The sequence below is a fragment of the Cavia porcellus genome, unplaced genomic scaffold (genome assembly GCF_034190915.1).
Source record: "Cavia porcellus strain 051 isolate PalLab524CR breed Dunkin Hartley unplaced genomic scaffold, mCavPor4.1 scaffold_1, whole genome shotgun sequence".
NCBI classification, from domain to species: domain Eukaryota; kingdom Metazoa; phylum Chordata; class Mammalia; order Rodentia; family Caviidae; genus Cavia; species Cavia porcellus.
This window is the reverse complement of record NW_026947484.1, coordinates 31,716,988-31,735,489: the sequence shown is the minus strand read 5'-3', so window position 1 is coordinate 31,735,489 and position 18,502 is coordinate 31,716,988. Positions and strand designations below refer to the sequence as shown.

The following is an 18,502-nucleotide window of genomic DNA, read 5'->3' as shown; positions in this document are numbered from 1 at the left end:
TGCTGCTGAGCTAAATCCCCAGCCCCGTTTTTTACATTTTGAAAGACTTTTTCTTTTTTAAAAAACTAAAGACCAGTCTATGACCACAAAACGTAAAATACTTGCTTGGTTACCCACAGCTTATTTCTTGCCTTCAGCAACTGCTTACGAACAGTATTCAAATAAAATAACCTTTCTGTGTGTACTGGGGATTCAGCTTTAGACCTCACACATGAGGCAAGTGCAGTATACCAAGTTAGATCCCCAAGTCCCGTAAAATAATTTTTGAAAATTACACTCACTTGCTAAAAATTACATTTAAATATCAAAACATAGATATTTTGTCCTAATAAAGCAGGTAATGAGTATTTTAGGTTTTGTCATAAAGCTTGTATCTCACAAAAATAATAGGAAGTCACAAAACTGACTTCCTATTAGAATGTGTATCTTTCCTGTTTTTTTTTTTAAAAAAAGTAATTTCCATTGTTGGAATTTTTAAAATTAATTTTATTGATATCCTTTTGATACAAGAGCACATCCTTGGGGGCTGGGGATTTAGCTCAGCGGCATAAGCGCCTGCCTTGCAAGCAGGCAGTGGTGAGTTTGATCTCCGGTACCGATAAAAAAAAAGAAAAAGACAAAAAAAAAAAAAAAAAGAGCACATCCTTGGAGTTTTGTTTGCAGTTGAAAATACAAAAATTTGAAAATTGATAGAACACATAAATTATTTAGTCAGTTACATGAAGCCCATAATTCTTTTAAGTGCACTCTGTAGACCTTTGGCATTTTTTATTGTCTTAGTCTGATGATCCATCAAAGAAAATAATTGAATTTGAATAATAGTTTGCTAAAGAAAGAACTAAAGAAGCAGAAGCACTTTTGTGTGCATGTCTTGATTGCTTTTATTTTTATTTTTTCTGCTATTCAAATATGAAATTATGTTCTCATTTTTCCATCAGGTTCCCTTCTTTGGTCCACTTTTTGATGGTGCTATTGTGAATGGAAAAGTTCTACCCATTATGGTTCGAGCAACAGCTATAAATGCAAGCCGTGCTCTGAAATCATTAATTCCTTTGTATCAAAATTTGTATCCTTTTTTAAAAACTGTATAGCTTCCTCTGTAATATATGTCTGCTTCCAAGGTAAGTATCTCTTATGTATTAAGACCTTTGAATGTCTGCTTATTTATAAATAGATGGTGGAATTCCTCCCCAGTGATTGATTATTTGTGATATTTGAATGATGTAGTTGCTTTTACATACTTTCAATCAGTACTAATCGTTTAGCTAATTGGTTAGAGTTCCATTATTTTCCAGGACTCTGCCATTCTAGAAATACAGAAGTAACTAAAACTGTCCTTGCAAAGAACTCAATCTAGTTGGAGAAGCAGTGTTTTCAGTAGTGTTTTTAAAAAGATAATATGCAGCATGTATACTAACAAAGGCTTCTCACTCAACTACAAGAGGTGCAGCTATCAGGAAACACTTGTGATAAATGTGATGATTAAACAAATTTTGATGGACAAGGACTAATAGTTAAAGAGATAGATGAGGTTAAGGAGAGCTTTCCTAACAGGCACAGTGTAAACAAGGACATGGAGCTCTAGGAAGAGTCAAATGCTGGCCTTGGGCACTTTATTTAACATCTTGGGGCCTCAGTTTACTGACCCATAAAATATGAATGATATGTGTAGCTCATGGTGTTATAAAAACTAATACTGACTTCTCCAGGGAGCTCTTGAAATACTGCCTGACACAAAATAGGCACAATGTTTTAAATTCTTTTTTGATACTCCTTTCTAAAGGAATTTGTGTTCCATATATTTATCCTATGTGATTAAAAATATTTCATTCTTTTTCTTTTATATAATAATTGCTAGTGTTAAGACTTATAAAGAAGGCATTAAAAATGTTCTATTTTACGTGAAATGGATTTATAACTTGGTAACTGTCATGTGCATTTTCTGCTCTGATGAATTTGCTTAAACACTCTTATATCAGTTCTCTGCATTTTGACACTGAAATACAGTTACAAACTGATCATGATATGTTAAATTGATAAAGTTTAATGGAATTTATTACAGATGAATTGTGGTATGTTACACTGATACAGCTTAATGACTTGGTTTTTTGGCAGGGGATCAAACCTCAGGATCTCACACTTGTCAGGCAGGCACTGTGCCACTGAGCTAAATCCACAGCCCTTTAATGATGTTTATATTGTTTAGATTGCCTTTTTCACTTGTGATGTATCTTTACTTACTTTAAATTAAAAACTAAGATTTCAAGTTGTGATTTTAGTGAAATGATAAGAATTCAGGAGCCTTGTATTGTTAAAAATATAATTTGAAACAAATGCCTGTCTGTTGTCCCAAATACTTGGGAAGATGAGGCAAGATTACTGGAGCCTAAGACTTCAAGACCAGCCTGAACAACAATAGCAAGACCCCTCTACCCCTCTAAAAAATTTATTTTTATATATATGTATGTATGTGTATACACACACACACACACACACACACACACAGATCCACTAGAGAGTACCAGTTGGAAGAAATTTCAGTGGGTTGGTTCAGTGAGTAGTACTATGTAGCAAAAAAAGTTTATTTTCTAACTCACTTGTCTTTGACTGTGCAATTTGTAAGCTTTTTGAAAATTTGCTTTAAAAATTATGCAATCTATTTATTGCTTGGCAGTATTAAAGAGAAATTATTCAACCCTTTAGAGTTTTAATGAACCCTGCTGATTTTACGCAGAAATTAGGATCATTTCCATTACTTTTGAGACCTGAAATATTGAAAGTCAGGTCACACGGAGATGTGAGTGATTCATCAACTCATCATCACAGTTTTCATTTTTAAAGTTTACATACCATATGCCTTTTTTGAAATTTGAGGTTCACTCTCTAGTATATTATCTTTATCATTAGTACAAAATGAGTATTTAGTAACAAATTTTTACCTTCTGTTTACTTTTTCTAAAGTTGAATTCTAATTTTCATCTCATTGTAATGCTTTTGTAAAGCCATGTACCCTTAATTGGTTTCTTGGAGCGTATTTTTCAGTTTATTGTCTTCTGTGTATCTCTGGAAAGGAAACTAATCTTACATGGAATAGACAGATTACTCCCCATGAAATAATTTTATCCACACTGTTAGCTTCACCAAAGATAGGACCTTTGCCTCTTTCACAGTTCACTTGTTAGGCCAAATTACTGAGCTATGCCACCAGCCCAAGTCAGAATCTTTGAATCTTACTTTGTTCATCCATAAAAAGTTGCTAATACTCATCTCAGTTGTTGTGAAGATTAAATAAGAGAATGACTTTGGATTAATAAATCCAGGTTGAGTTATTTTGTATAGTAATTGTTACGTGTAAGGATTGCAGGCATTGTAAAACAATTCCACCCCAACACCAAGTAATTACCTAACCATAGTATGCATAGTTTTTATGTTTGGTTGGTTTGTATGTTGTGTTTGTCGGGTTGAATTCTCAGGCCTACTTTATCATGTTTTTAATAGTTAATGTTGAGAAATTAGTAGAACCACACTGGAGAAAACTCTAGGATAAGAAGAGATAATTTTAGCTGAAAATAGTAAACATGGATACTTTATTCAAATCACATCCAAAAGTTTTCTACCATAAGAATTGCTTATGAAACACATGGGATTGAAAATATTAAGATCAAACATTTTTTTCTGGTTGGAGCTTGAATTTAGAAACTACAGCATAGTATAGGAAATTGTTTTCTCATACTGTTTCACTCAACCCTGCATATCTCGGTATCCATGTACTAAAATTCAGCCATCTGTGGATGGAAATTACTTGAAATTTTTTCTCATTGTTCTCTTAAGTGATACCGTATGGCAACTATTTACATATCAGTTATATTAAGTAGAGATGATTGAAATAAAATATTCAGAAAGATGTTTATAGTTATAAATATTACATTATTTAATATAAGGGACTTGACCATCTGCAAATTTTGGTATCTTTACAATTTTGGAACCAGTCACCCATAGATATGGAGGATGACTCTGTGCACATCCTATTGGTTCTATTTCTCCGAGAACCTTCAACATGAGTATATACCCTAACTCCTAAAAAAGTCTACATATAATTTCACATTTAAAAAGAAAGAATGCATATAAGAATGACATATATAATGCTTATACATTTAAAAGTTATAGTCAAAATGTTTTAGAATCAAAACAAGCAATTGTTTTAATTTTTTAAAGTAGTATGATGGCTAATGCTATGAATGTTAATAGAATTATTCTTAATATAACAAACAGATAAACAAAAACCACCATTCTTTCCAGGTATCTAATAAATGATGGCTAAGATTAAACTTGAACTACCTATCTAATCAAGTGGTTACCCAGTCTGCCAGGTATTCTGCCCCAGTGTTGCAATTCAGTTCAAACTGCCTAGTGAAACTAACAAATTGAGCTTAATAGAAGGGAAAAAAGTACCTAGCTGACAAAATCAGAGGTTCCATGAAAATGTTTTTCAAGTACAAGTGGTATATGAGATAACAAGTGAAAGAGGTTTCAAAGCTTAAAGACAGTCATCAATACTGACAGATTACTGTAATTCTGGCTGCCAGGATGATCGATTTGGGCAGCATATGACAATCAATATTGTCCTTGTTTAGTGAACAGCATTAGATTCATAGTTACAGAAGATGTTCCTGGGATAAAAATTAAACTATACTTAATGATCATAAATAGCACAATTTATGCTGTGGAATCTTAGTGGATACTTTTATTGGGCATAAAATAACTGACCCAGAAGTATAACAGAATTTATTACATTTTTTACTTTAAATTTTTAAGAGCATTAAAATATTAACTCTGGTGGTTTTCAAAGCCTACTTTTATTTCAGTTCTTGATGTAAATCATGTTAAGTCTAGCAATGTGTTTTAGGATGCATGATTTTCTCCTCAGTGAAATCAATCTGGATTTGTCAAAAACATACATTTAAAATTTTGATACATTATATATTTTTATTTAAAATGAAAAGATACTTACATATTAACATCAAAAATACAAGTGTCTACTTGTGAATTATTATATAAACTTCTATTTATAAGCTTATGTAATATGCCTACATGAAGTCACTGTCTTCCAACATTTAGAATTAAAATAGAATTGTGCCCATTTTTGTATTATTACATGTTCTTCAGATTAATGAAGAACAAGAGTATCCATATCTATTTAGAGTTGTCACTGAGTATCTATGTGGAATTCGTTCTGTGATCTCACCCCCATGAATATCAAAAATCTGTGGATGCTGAAGTCCTTTATATAAAATGGTATAATAGTTACATAAAACTAATGCAGTCCCCCTGTATGCTTTGGAACACAGGCGTGTCCAAGATCAGGAAAGAAATGTAAAAAATTTGAGTTTCAGTGCCAGGGGTAACACTTAGTGGTAAAATGCTTTCCTACTGTACACAAGGTCTTGGGTTCAGTCTCTAGTACTCTACCACCACCAAAAAAGAAGATCTGAGTGTCAAAGGGTGGGACTGAGTAGATATGATGCAATCAGTCTGTTAACAGTTATTGTAATTTGTAATTGCATAGTGATGGCAAACTTTTTAGAACTTTTAGTGATACAAATAACCCACTGCAGCATGCGTGTCATAGGTTTGCCGCCACTGACCTAGGACTTTGTATGTATGTATGAATGAATGAAGGTATACTGTGTGTATAATCTGAAATACATAGTATAAGGGATAGTATACAATTAAACACCTTTAAAATATACTTTGTACCTAAATTTAATATCCTTTCCTACCACAACCAATATTACTTGATTTTTCTAATCTATTTAAATTGACTTTTTGTTAAGTGCCAGAATTAGGTTTCCGTTTATCAGACAAATTACCAGAGGTCAATGATTATTCTTCAGTTAGTCATAGTTTGTTATCCCTGCAGTTCTACTCAAATATAGAGAACCTGTTGTAAAAGTATGAGAGCCAAAACTAAATGAAATGGAATTGATCCATCCTGCTAAATTCAGTTGCCTTTTATTATGGTAGGACATTATAAAACCTGTCAGGGGGCCCATCAATATTGCTGCCTTTTCATGTTAGTAGATAAAGAGTTTCTTAAGAAACTGCATAATTTTATGTATCTACTGTCTTTTGTAGGTGATTTTCTCAGAAGATAATACTAGGAAGTATGGGCTGTTCTTAATTTAATTTGCAGAAAAGAGGATAATAGTAAACTCAGGATTGGTATAAGGATTAAACGGCATCCATGTGAAGCTCTAAGCAACCTGTCTCTTCTGCACCAAGTGCTCATAAAATAGTAACTACATGGTAATTGTTGATACAATTCTTTACATAAATCTTGGAAATACTTGAAAATATAAACCTACATGTAGTAAAAGAAACATCTACATTTGTTGACTACCTTCAAGTGACTCTTTCTCTCTTACCCTCTTAACTATCCCAGCCTTGTGCTTCACACTCTTATGTTGTCGGACAGACTTACACTCCTCCCCAGCTCCATGCCTCTTCTCAGTCATCCCACCACAGTATGCTCTAGTATGTCCAACTAAATCATACTCATTTTCTGAGTACCGTTTTCTTTCAAACTCATGTTTTTAATCCCAAGAATGCCCATTTCTATTCTTTTTTACCTTATATATCCATTCTTCATGACCTAAATAAATATCTTTGATGAGGGGACAAAACAATATCTTTGATAGGCAAAATTACTGTTCCATGCTGCCTCAAAACATTTTGTTATACTATTTACCATATATGTGCACATATTAATAACTCTTACCCTCTTTGTCTAACTTCTAGCATAGTACCTGGCCTCATAGATGACTAGTAATTTATTATAATAGGACAAGGGTAGATGGATTCTTAGCCTATTGACTTTTTTCCAATTGCCAGTGTATTTTAAAACTTCACTTACACTTTATTATGTATGATTAGCGTGAATTTTCTTTTAAGGATTTTCAGACCCAAAAACTATCTTTTATAGTAACTTACAACTTTAAGTTTGTACAGTATTACACTAAGCTGTGACTCTAAAGAGCTTACTGCATAGGTAAAAAGAGGAAATGTAAGACCACAAGAAATTGCCTCTGACTCATGAATAAGCCAGAATAGTACATGTACAAGCATTTTATATTTTGACTGGTTAATCAGTGTATTTTTTATTAGAGGACATTATAGTTTAGTGAAGATAGTTTTCAGAAATCAGTAGTCAGTGGAGATAAAGGGAAAAGATCTGTTAGAGAGAAAAGTGAGTGTAGGAACTCTGACTTGATGACAGTGATAGATGTCTCCCATCCAAGTACTAACCAGGCCCAGCCCTGCTTAGCTTCTGAGATCAGACGAGATCGGGTGCGTTCAGGATGGTATGGCCATAGACAATGATAGGTGTCTTAAGGAAGATGCAAGTTTGTGTTCCCTCCTGGGAGGCTCTGTGCAGTAGTAGCCCTGAAAGCTTATACTTGCTATATGGCAAAGGAAGTAGTAGGTAGCTACAGAACACTAGGGAGCATCTGTGGGAATCTAGATGTAAGTGAGGTCTCCAGTTTTGCTGCTTGAACTTTTTCTTTTTTTATGAAAAGATAAAGTCCCATCACAAAAATAAAATAATGCATTGTGTATCATTATTTTCAAAGCTCATTGAGCTTTATTGTTTACATTAGTAATTCTGTTAGCTGTTAATATCTGTGTCATGGGATGGAGGTTTAGCTCAGCAGCACAAGCACCTGCCTGGCAAGCATGAGGTCATGAGTTTGATCCCCGGTTCCAAAAAAAAAAAGTCATACTCTTCATTGTTTCTAAATGAGAATATTGTATCTCATGAACAATTTGTTAGTTGTTAAAAACCCTAAGGTCTATAATTATGGATTTTTATGCTTCAAAGAAGTTAATTTTTTTAAACAAAATGCCTCACTTAAGTGATCCAGGTTCTTTGGTACAGGTTTTTTGGTCTTTGAAATGTTAGCAGGCATCGTACCATTGATATTAATCCTATTGTAGGACCTCTCCAAGAGTACAAAACATTCTTATTTACCTAACATCTCTAATGGAGACATGTGAGTCTTTACAAAGTACTTGGGTAGTACTTTTAAAGCACTTTTTGCTGTGCTTAATCCATTGGCCTATAAATATTTTGCCATCAAGCCTCATAGTCTGTTTAGGTAAATATTTATTTATGTGAGCCCTAGCCATGTGTAGCAATTCTATAAGGACTGAGATATTCCTTACTGTGTCAGTTTTAATTTGTTCATCTATTCTTTTCAGTGGTTGGCAGTTATATGCCTGTTGGTGGTGTTACTGGTTTTCTAGGGGGCTTCTTTACAATTATTGAGGAAACACTGCATGTCTTTGGAGATATTAGTTTGGTCTACCGAATCTTTTTTTTTTTTTTCAACCGGTACAAGGGGTCGAACTCACAACCACGCACTTGCAAGGCAAGCGCTTATGCTGCTGAGCTAAATCCCCAGCCCCTAGTCTACCAAATCTGACTGTGCTCTTCAAAAAGATATAAAGGCAATAAGTATGTAATAAATTTGGGGTGATGATAAAGTATATTCTGTGGAACTGAACCAGCATGTCTGAAAATAACATTCCCTTAAGGTTCTTGAGAATCTTTTTTTAAAAATTTACTAATATTTAAACTGTGATAGTTGTCAGGAGTGGTGGTGCATGCCTGTAATCCCAGCACTTGGGAGGCTGAGAATTGCCTCCCAAGGAGAATTGCCATGAGTTTGAGACTAGCCTGTGCTACATAATGACTGCAAGGCTGGTCTGAACTTCATGGTGAGACCTTGTCTCAGAAAACAAAAACAAAAGCAAAAGCAAAAAAAAAAAAAAACCATAAACTGTGGTAGCTCACAAAAGTGACTTCAGTATGTGGTCATTTCTACTTCTCTAAATATTGATTTTATTTTGTTTTGTGGATCAAACCTAGGGCATTGTGCATGCAAGGCAAGAGCTCTACTACCAAGCCACGTCCCCAGCCCTAAATATTGTTTTGATTCTAGAAATACTTGTTTTCACTCTCTACTGTTAAGTTTCACAAACTGTTAAGTTTCACAAACTTAACAGCTGTTTGGCAATATTGCTAAGTTATTTTGAATCATTTATTCACCAGATATTTATTGTCTACCCCTCAAATGGGAAGCACTGTGAAGAAAAAAGTTAGAGACAGAAAAAACTCAGTGCTTTGAAGGAGTTTACAGTCTTGTGGGAGAGGAGAGCCCTGTGAGTGGATGAATGAAATGTATACTGAACAGAGTCCAGTTTTGACTATGTGTTCAAAGTGAGGCAGTAAAGATGATTAATGTTAAGTGGAAGCAGAGAGGGGGCAAGAGAATTAGAAATGGTTTTACCAATCAAGGCTGTTCTGGTAACTACTTCAGAGACACATGGGACCTTATGACACAGGGTCAGGGAAGTCTTTCAGGAATAGGAAATGGGCATAGAGGCATAAAGGTATATGGTCAAGAAATTCAAGGAGAAGCTAAAGATGCCTGATGATTGGTAGAGCATTTGCCTGGCATGTGTGAGGCCCTGAATTCAGTTCATCCCCAGCACCACAAAAATTGTGGAGGTGAGGGTGGGGGGTATGGAATTCATGCTACTAAATGATACAAGGCAGACAGAAGAATAGTGGCAAATAAAGACCAAGATATAGATCAAAACCAGATACTGGAGTCAAGCAGAAAGCAAAGCAATGTAAAGTTGATTTTCTAGTGCTTCTGACAATAATACAGTAGCCAGTATCTAAAGTGACAGTGCATCTGATTTTGTATACTTTTTACCTATGGTAGAATAGACCATTGAGTTTGAATTTATCATTTTTATTTTATTTTATCTAGAGAAGCTCTTCCAAACTAAGTTTATTATTTTCATATAGTTAGCTAATAGCTGTGGTAGCCAGTATTATTTTATTCATAATGAGACGAAGGTCTCTAAATATTTGGTTGATTTGCTTTGTGGTACCGAAGATTAAACCCAGGGTCTTCACATTGAGCCACATTCCCAAATCTTTTTTTTATTTTTTTACTGTTAATGTAGGATCTCACTAAGTCACACTGTACATGCTAGGCTTGAACTCTAGATCTATCTGTCTCAGCCTCCCAGAATGCTGGGATTACAGGGGTATGCTACTATATTTGGGTAGGTGTTTGATAATATTTACACATATTTGCCACTTTTTAAATATTTGCCATCTTTAAAAGACCATTTGAGATTTTACTTTTTTATGTGATATACTCAGGATGGATTCTTGTCTAGCAGTTTTTCACACTTTTCATAAAAGTTGCTCTTCTTTATTACAGTGTTTTTATCCATTATTATACTTTTAACACATTATTGATAAATGAAGTGCTTTCATTCTGTTTTATAGTACATTGGGCTTCATTGTTAAAAAAAAAAATAGCAAAGGAAAAGTAGTGTGACAGTATAGTCCATGTATGCCAGTGTAGACAGCTGGGTCATACACATATATCACATTGCACCAGAAAGAAGATAAAGAACACTATCAGGATATGGGCAAACTAGTCTTTAAAAACAGCCAAACTTGATGTTTCTTTTCTTCCTTGTTTACCTTCTTGCCTATCCAAGAATGAGAATTTTTTTTTAATCCAATGTTTTGTTAGTGATGAAAGCGCTTCAGTATACCCACATTATTATTCAGCACACCTGCCACATAATACTCAAATTATGTAGTCTTTGTTTAAATATAAAATTAACTAGATTCAGATGCTACTTGGGAGTTTCAGAGAGCAAAATAAAGGATATAAAGCTTAAATCAGACTTGTTTGACATAGGAATTAAAGTGCTTTTTATCTATTTTATTGTACTAACCATGAATTTTTTATATTGAATGTTTACTAACTCAATAATAGAATTAAAATAAAACTATAGAGCATAGATCACATTTTCTTCTAACTGCTTTTCCTCTCAAATCCTAAAATATAGCCTATTTAAATCTTAACTTTTGCTTGCCAAACCACTGTTACCATCCATCTGTTCATACCAATTGTAAAGAAGGTTCGGTTTTTAGTGAAGCTTTGCATTTCACATAAGGTATGTGAAGTGAAATTTCACAAGGGACATGATGGATCCTGATTCTTAGTGATAAACCTTTAGGGCCATCAGGGTTGGCATATGGTCCAGCATGATATGAAGGCTTGGGTTCCCTGGCTTCACTTCTTTGGCGTGAAGCTGATAAAACCTGGCTCTTGAGTATTATTTCACTGGACACCAATCATAGGCAGCAGGAACTGCCCATTTAACTCTCTGTGGGAAGGAAGCCCAGAGAGCATTCACAATGGTACCATTGTCAAGTTGCAAACTGCTCTCAACAGCTTGACAGCTAGGGAGGAGGGGAAGGGGTTGCTTTACTAATTGCTGTTCAGAAAAGAGAAGGAACAAAAATTGCTGTTGTAGAACTGATGTTTCTACATTTACTTTCTTTATAGGAGTGTTGACTTTTATTTAGCACATAACTACCATCAGAAAGAAATGAATATATTTAAGCAACCACCTGTAGTAATCCCTTGTTAACATGCCATTATCTATTTTTAGCCACCAAATTATATCAGAGAAAATAGGAGCTTTGCTTTATAATATTCTTTATGTTTAGGTGAAAATAATGTATTTTTAGTCCATAAAAAATTTTAAATAAGAGGAAACAGATTAAACCTCCATAATTCACATATCAAATAAGGTTATAAATTTTGATTTTATTTCCTTTACACTTTTTTAGGATTCCCAAGTGGTACCTAAATACATATTAGCTGAATTAGTATAGAAATGTAAATTAACTTTGTGTAACAGTTGCAAATGCCAAAAGAATACACTAAAGGTAAATTAGCACATCTTAAGGTTAAATATTTATCACTTAAATGAATAACTGGTAGTTGTTCTAGCCTACAGTTATCTTACTGAATTATGTCTAGTTTTGTATATCATTTAAAAATGTGAGATTTGTTTTCTTTTTGATGAAGTCTTATATGTTCTGATGTTTGTATAAACACTCTTCCCCTGGTCCTTCTGTTTTCTTCTGGTCAGTCCTGTCAGCAAGCAGTTGGTCATTCTGATGCAAAGAAACAATGACTACCATTTTTTTTAATTAAAGCTTGTTTTCAGCCTCCAGGGATTCTGACCCCACAGTATATTTCCACAGATGATTTTTTTCCAGCTGAAATTAAGTTGACAATATTGCAATTTATGCACCTTGTATTTACATAAGATCAGGAAAAGACTTGAAGAAAACTTTTTAAAATCTGTTTTTAAAAATGGGATGTTCTTGCTGAATCTGGGGAAAGTCAAATGCATGTTTTGTAAAACTAGTAAATCTGTAAAATTTACTGGTATTCCATCTCCTCATATCCCCTTAAGTGATTTTAGTAAATACATCACTGCAGTATTTCAAAAACCGTAATTCATTGAATGCCCATTCTTCCTTTTACTGTAGAATAGATTATATTTAAGTCAAGATTAATGGGTAGATTTTGATGTTAAAGTCCAGTGTCTCAGCCTATCATTCCCTGGGGGCATATAGTGCATTAGTTTAAGCCAATATGCTCCTTATCATAGATTCTATGACACTGTCTTAAATGACAGTTTGCAGTACTTTGTTTCTACTTACTATGATAATAAAATCACTTTTTTTGTATTCTCGATAATTACAGCATTAAAACAAAGTCTTAATTAAGTTAGTGCACATTTAGGTAGAGATAATGCTTAAGTAATTGTACACTGTAAAATCTCACTTGTTTGGTTATTTCTTTTCTTTTTACATTCTTCTTACAGGGTCTGAGTTTAGTTAAATACTAATATATTTGTTTCCTCAACTTTAATGTTATGAAATTTTTGTTCCTAAAAGAAACAATACAAAGTGATTATGTTTCTGTATCTCCCCACTGTTTTTAAAACTTCTACTCTAGGACTAGTGATTTTGAGGCATATAGGTACTAAGAATGCCACATTACTAAATTAATAATAACATTTTTTGAAGCAGGTCTTAGCAAGAATGAATGTACAAAATATTCATTTCTTTACATTTGAAATCCAGAGAACTCAATTTTTCTTTTAGATGTTTTGCTTCATTCAACAGTAGGATAGATACATACACATTTTATAATGATGTTAGGGTTTCTGGAAATCACAAGATTGTTAAGATTATTAAACCAAGAAAGATTTTTAGAGCCTTTACATAGGTTGAAAATTTTAAGCCTATTTATTTAAGGATAATCTTTTAAAATGTATTTACATGAACTTTGGTAGAAGTGAACTTATCAACTTTTTAATGTTGTCATTTAGTAATTGATGTATGAGCAATTATATATGGTACAAATTTTATTCAACTCCAGCTTTCAATAATAGGGGTATCCTCACACTGCCTTAGCACCTGTTATGGATTTTGAGTCATCTGGCAGCCCATGGGACTTAGATAAAGAAGTACCAGGTGTCCTGCCTGTCTCCTAATTGAGACGCAGTGAAAACAATATAGACTTGGCAATATGGTTAAAAGGATGGATTAAAGCCCAGCTTTGTCTGCTCTGACAAATCACAGCTTTTCCTTCATGGTGTAGATAGTATCAGCTACTAAAGAATTTCATTAATATAAGACATAAAAATAGACAGTTTGTCATAACCTGTTGCATACTTTCAGAATTTCTATTAATATCATACAAGTAAATAATATTAATACCAAGGTTCCTGCTGTTAAGGAGAATTTTATTTTTGTTGCATATGTAGTACACTCTGTGTTTCCTGAATAAACTATAAAATATAGTAGGAAAGAAATTCTCCCCCTGCCAATCATTAATTTTCCAGATCTTGCTTTGTAAGATACACAGTATTGTTACTTTTCTCTTATAAATGAACAGTGCCTACCAGTCCTTAGGATACATGATTACTCTGTATATTTCAAAAAATATTACAAAATATTTCAAAAAATATTTCAAAAAATACTCTCTATATTTCAAAAAATCTGCCACTTTACAACTAATAATAGCATCAAATCCTTGAAGTGTACTTGGAAAAGGTATCCACCATATATCTCAGTAAAATTCTTATTTTTCATTAGGACTGTGCAGTGATATTACCTCAGATTATTTAAAGATATTGCAAGCCCTTTAAAACTAAAATACTAAGTGACTTATTTTAGAACATTCAGGGACTTATTATAATTATAATTTTAATGTATATGGCAGTATACATATTTTTCAAAAATTTGCCAATCTTAGAATTCAAGCTAGTACTCATTGTTTGACCGCCTTAGAAATAGCTAACATGATAATAGGCCATTTTCCTCCACACAACATGAGATCATTGGATGTACAAGAGCACTGGGCTATTAATTAAAAGGTTGTAGCCCCAACTCTGTACATCAGCAGTTTTGTTTTTCCGAGCAGACCCATTGAGGCCAGGCTTATTGCTGAATAAACATTTTTCTGAGTTCACTAAGTTTTGTGAAAGTAATGATGATAGGTATAGCCTCTTTCTAGTTTAAATACTCTAAATATTCTCAAATGATGCCTTGACTTCATTTAATCCTTTTCAAATATCTTTTTAAAACTTATCTACATACATCCCCAGTTTGAAATGTGGCTTATACTTTAACTTTATGTCATGTGAAAGCAATACACATTCAATAGGAGCTATACTTTGATTTTTGGTCATTGCCTGAGCTAGCAACATACAATGGAATATAGAGTACTCTAGCAATCTTGGGCAACTCCCAGACAGCCAAGTGATTGTTAGGTAAACATCCTATAGTCTAGTGTACAGCAATACTTGGTTTTAATATTCCATAGGTTGTTAGGTGACTTAAATGCATTTTCAACTTAAGTAGATTTATCAAAAGGTATCACCATTGTAAGTTGAAGAATATCTAATTTAAATTTTTCCAAATATTTTTCAAGGATTTTCATAAATCTGGCTAAAATGGTTTAAAATTACCCTTTGTTTGACTTTTATCTGTATAGATTTTTCTCAAAGAGTCTTCTCCCATCTCTATGGATGGCTCTTAAATTAATAGAACAGAAAAAAACATATTATCTCAATACCATTGCAGAATTTATGAAAATTCTTTAATTTTTTAAAAAATTGTCACAGTGAAGGGAAAATGTTCAGTGCTGAGTTATGAGTTCTAATTATTTTTGACCTGTATAGACTTTCTCTTTAATCAATTATGCACATTTAAAGAATAAATTAGTTTTCTTGTGTTACACTTTACATAATTATAAATTGTGCCTTATTCACTTTTTATATTAAAGAGGGTCAGCAAGATCAAAGGCTTAGGTGTAGTCAAATTCGTTCTCATAAATAAGGTAGCTTAACATTGGCTTTGATAGTTTTCCCACCCCAACTCCAGAGAGCCTCTATCTTCATACTTGTTCTCCCAATAATCTACAATTTCTTATGTACTTTAGAGACTAGTAATCCATAATTCTATTTATATTAAATTTTAATTGTCCATTTTGTGTTTAGACTTGTGGAGAGACTAATGTCATAGGAGCAGAGTCCATGTATTGTATCTTTATTTCTTTAGTGCCTACACAGATTATATGGCTTAAAGATACAAATCAATAATCAAAATTACTAAATTTTTACTCTTGAAATTCTCCCTGTCAGGCATGGTGTAAAGCACCTGTAACCCCTGCACTTGGGAGGCTGAACCAGGATGATCGCCTAGAGTTCAGGGCCAGCTAGGGCTATGTAGTGAATTCAGGGACAGGTTGAACTACAAAGACCCTGTCTCAAATAATAATAATAATAATAATTCTCCCTCTTCTTATCACCATCATTCTTGCAATCTTCTATACAGAAAAAGATATGAAATTTCTACATATTAAAAACCACAAAATATCTTAACGTTGCAGCAAATGTTTACTAAATTCAGGGGCTGGGGATTTAGCTCAGCGGCGTAAGTGCCTGCCTTGCAAGTAGGCAGTCGTGAGTTCAATCCCTGATACTGGTAAAAACGAAAAAGACAAAAAAAAAAAAAAAATGTTTACTAAATTCAAAATTTCAGAGTAGGCCTTAAATCCTTGAGACAGTGCCATCAAGCACATATACAAAACATTTCATTCGTGTTTTTTCTTAAAAAGTACCAGTAGGATTTTTTTTCTTGTTTAAGAAACAAAACATTAACCCTGAACAATAAAATAATGATCCAGGTTTTTGATCACTGCCTGTTAACTGCAATTTTCATAATTCCTTTTAGTGAAAATTATACTTGATATTCATTCTTGTGTATAGTACATGTTTATGTAAACATGCAACAAAAAATTCCATTTCAGTCTAGTCCTACATCACATTTGAGCTAAATATGTAATTTACCAGGGTGTTCTATAGAATTTTTGATCATAAAATTGGAAGTATTCCCATTTCTACATTAAAAGCAGTTGAGAATTACCAAATTAAGAGATCTATGGAAAATGAGAGGTGTTGCTTCTTTAAAACCAAATCTCTTTTATTCATTCTCTCTAAATGTTAATAAGAAGGAAATACTTGGTACTGCTGTAGTACCTGTGCCCCATGAGAAATCAGTTTCTTCGCGTAAAGAAAATCAAAAGTCCCTATGTAGACAACACAAATTAGAAATATTGCCAATATTATCAGAGAGTTCTTGCACCTGAATGTATTTCTTGATCTGAATTGAAAACTCCTAGAGACAGCACCTGCTATTTGCCAAGATGTGAGCCAATCATCAGAATAAACTATGTTCAGCACAGATGAAAGGGCACATTTGAGTTACCCTGTATTTATACCCTTTCTCTTTAACACTCCAATGAAGTAAATAGGAGCAGTTGGTGGTATCCCCATTTAACATACAGATAGACTGTGGCAAAGAGAATTCGTACTTACCTTTCCAGAACCGGCCTGAAATTGAACCCCTGTTTAACAGCTGCTCTTAAAGTTTAAAATTAAAAAGTTACTTAAAATGCATAATAAAGTTAATTTAATGAAGATTAGATTTAACCCTTTTCTATGTTGTAGAGAATGTTTAGTTCTCTTTATTATTTTTAAAATAGTAATATTCCTTCCTCTTTTCTACTTTTGCAGAAAGGAAGAAGGATTAGTGGATAATTATATTGCTGTGATTGCAGCACCTGTGTGTTATTTCCTTTGATTGGCTAGTTCTGTATTAAAGATTCCTACCAGCTAAAAGTCTCCCTCATCAAATGTTTTTATAGCTAAATTTAGCTTGAACTTTACATTTATAACAGAAACCATCTCAGTTCAACTTAAATCTGTATTTTAAATTTTTGCTTTGAATATTTTACTAGTTTACTTTCTCCTTTTTATCATCTTACCCATTCCAGTTTTTGGTTTTTTTTTTTTTAATTTAATGCTATTGGCAACACTCACTCACAGCTGGAATATAGCTTGACTTGTCTTCTTGTTGCTGGCTGTCAAGTTTGTGTATTCCACTCAATAAATAGGTACTAATAACTTCCCTAGAGAGCTACCTTTTAAGAGTATCTAACCTTTTATAAGGAGATATAGGAATTAACTACTTTAAATTCTGATTACAACTGTACATGTTAATAGCTCTGTTTGAAAGTTTGTAATCATTGCTATAACAAAAGTACCTTGTAGGATTAGGATTTAAATACTTAGAGTTTATCATCTCTCCTTAGAATGTTTTCTGAAGTTTTAAAAAAAAAAAGGTAAAGTTACATATATCATGTGTTGGATTAGTTTGTTTTTATTTATTTTGTCTATATCAAATTTAGGAAATTATAAAGTACACATAGCTTTTGAAGGTAAATTGCCATTATTTACCAAGCCAATAGTGTTTTCTGAAGTTAATCCTCAAAACAAGAAACTTTAGGTGTTAGCCTTTGCTATTATGTAATAAGTACTAGTTTTCCATTTAAAAATCATCCATTAATGATTGTTTTCCCTCACTCTGCCACTTAGATTTTTTTAAAATCGTTTAAGAAATATTTCACTAATGAAGTTTATTGTAACTATTAAATACCTTGTGGTTTTTTTTTTTATGTCTTTTTTTTTTTTTAATCAGTACCAGGGATCGAACTCAACGACCGCCTGCTTGCAAGGCAGGTTCTTATGCCGCTGAGCTAAATCCCCAGCCCCAATACCTTGTGTTTTTATATAAAATAAAAATGCTGTGTCAGGATAATTTTAGTTTTGTGCAGCTATTAGTGTTTCTTAGTTTTATATTCCTTTTATATAATGAGGTAAAATTACTCCTCAAACTGTTTTATTTAGATACTCATTTTCCTGCATTAATAAACTTATTACATTGGAAGTGTCCTCGTGTTAAATATTAACATTTCCTTTCTTTCTAATTTTTTTGTGTAAACTCTAAATATAATAAGATAAAGTAAAATATTTCATTTTATAGGCCTCTGAAAGTAGAGCATTTTCAAAGCAGGTAGGTGTCTCCACCCTACTTTTCATGAAGCGTTTTACCCATTCAAGCAGACTTTTAAAAACAGCTTGTTTTGATAGCAGACTGTTCTCCTGTGGGCCTTCAGCCTTTGCTTCCTGG

General features: G+C 33.1%; 1 protein-coding gene across 7 annotated transcripts in view; it reads left to right on the top strand.

The window, feature by feature from the left end:
* Positions 1-18,502, top strand: part of Ralgapa1 (Ral GTPase activating protein catalytic subunit alpha 1) — a 240,660-nt gene that overhangs the window by 209,550 nt on the left and 12,608 nt on the right. For all 7 annotated transcript variants that reach the window (XM_063246661.1, XM_013154645.3, XM_013154647.3 and 4 more), the window contains one exon: positions 939-1,066. In XM_063246661.1, coding sequence (XP_063102731.1) covers positions 939-1,066 — 128 coding nt within the window. The remainder of the gene's footprint in view (positions 1-938; positions 1,067-18,502) is intronic.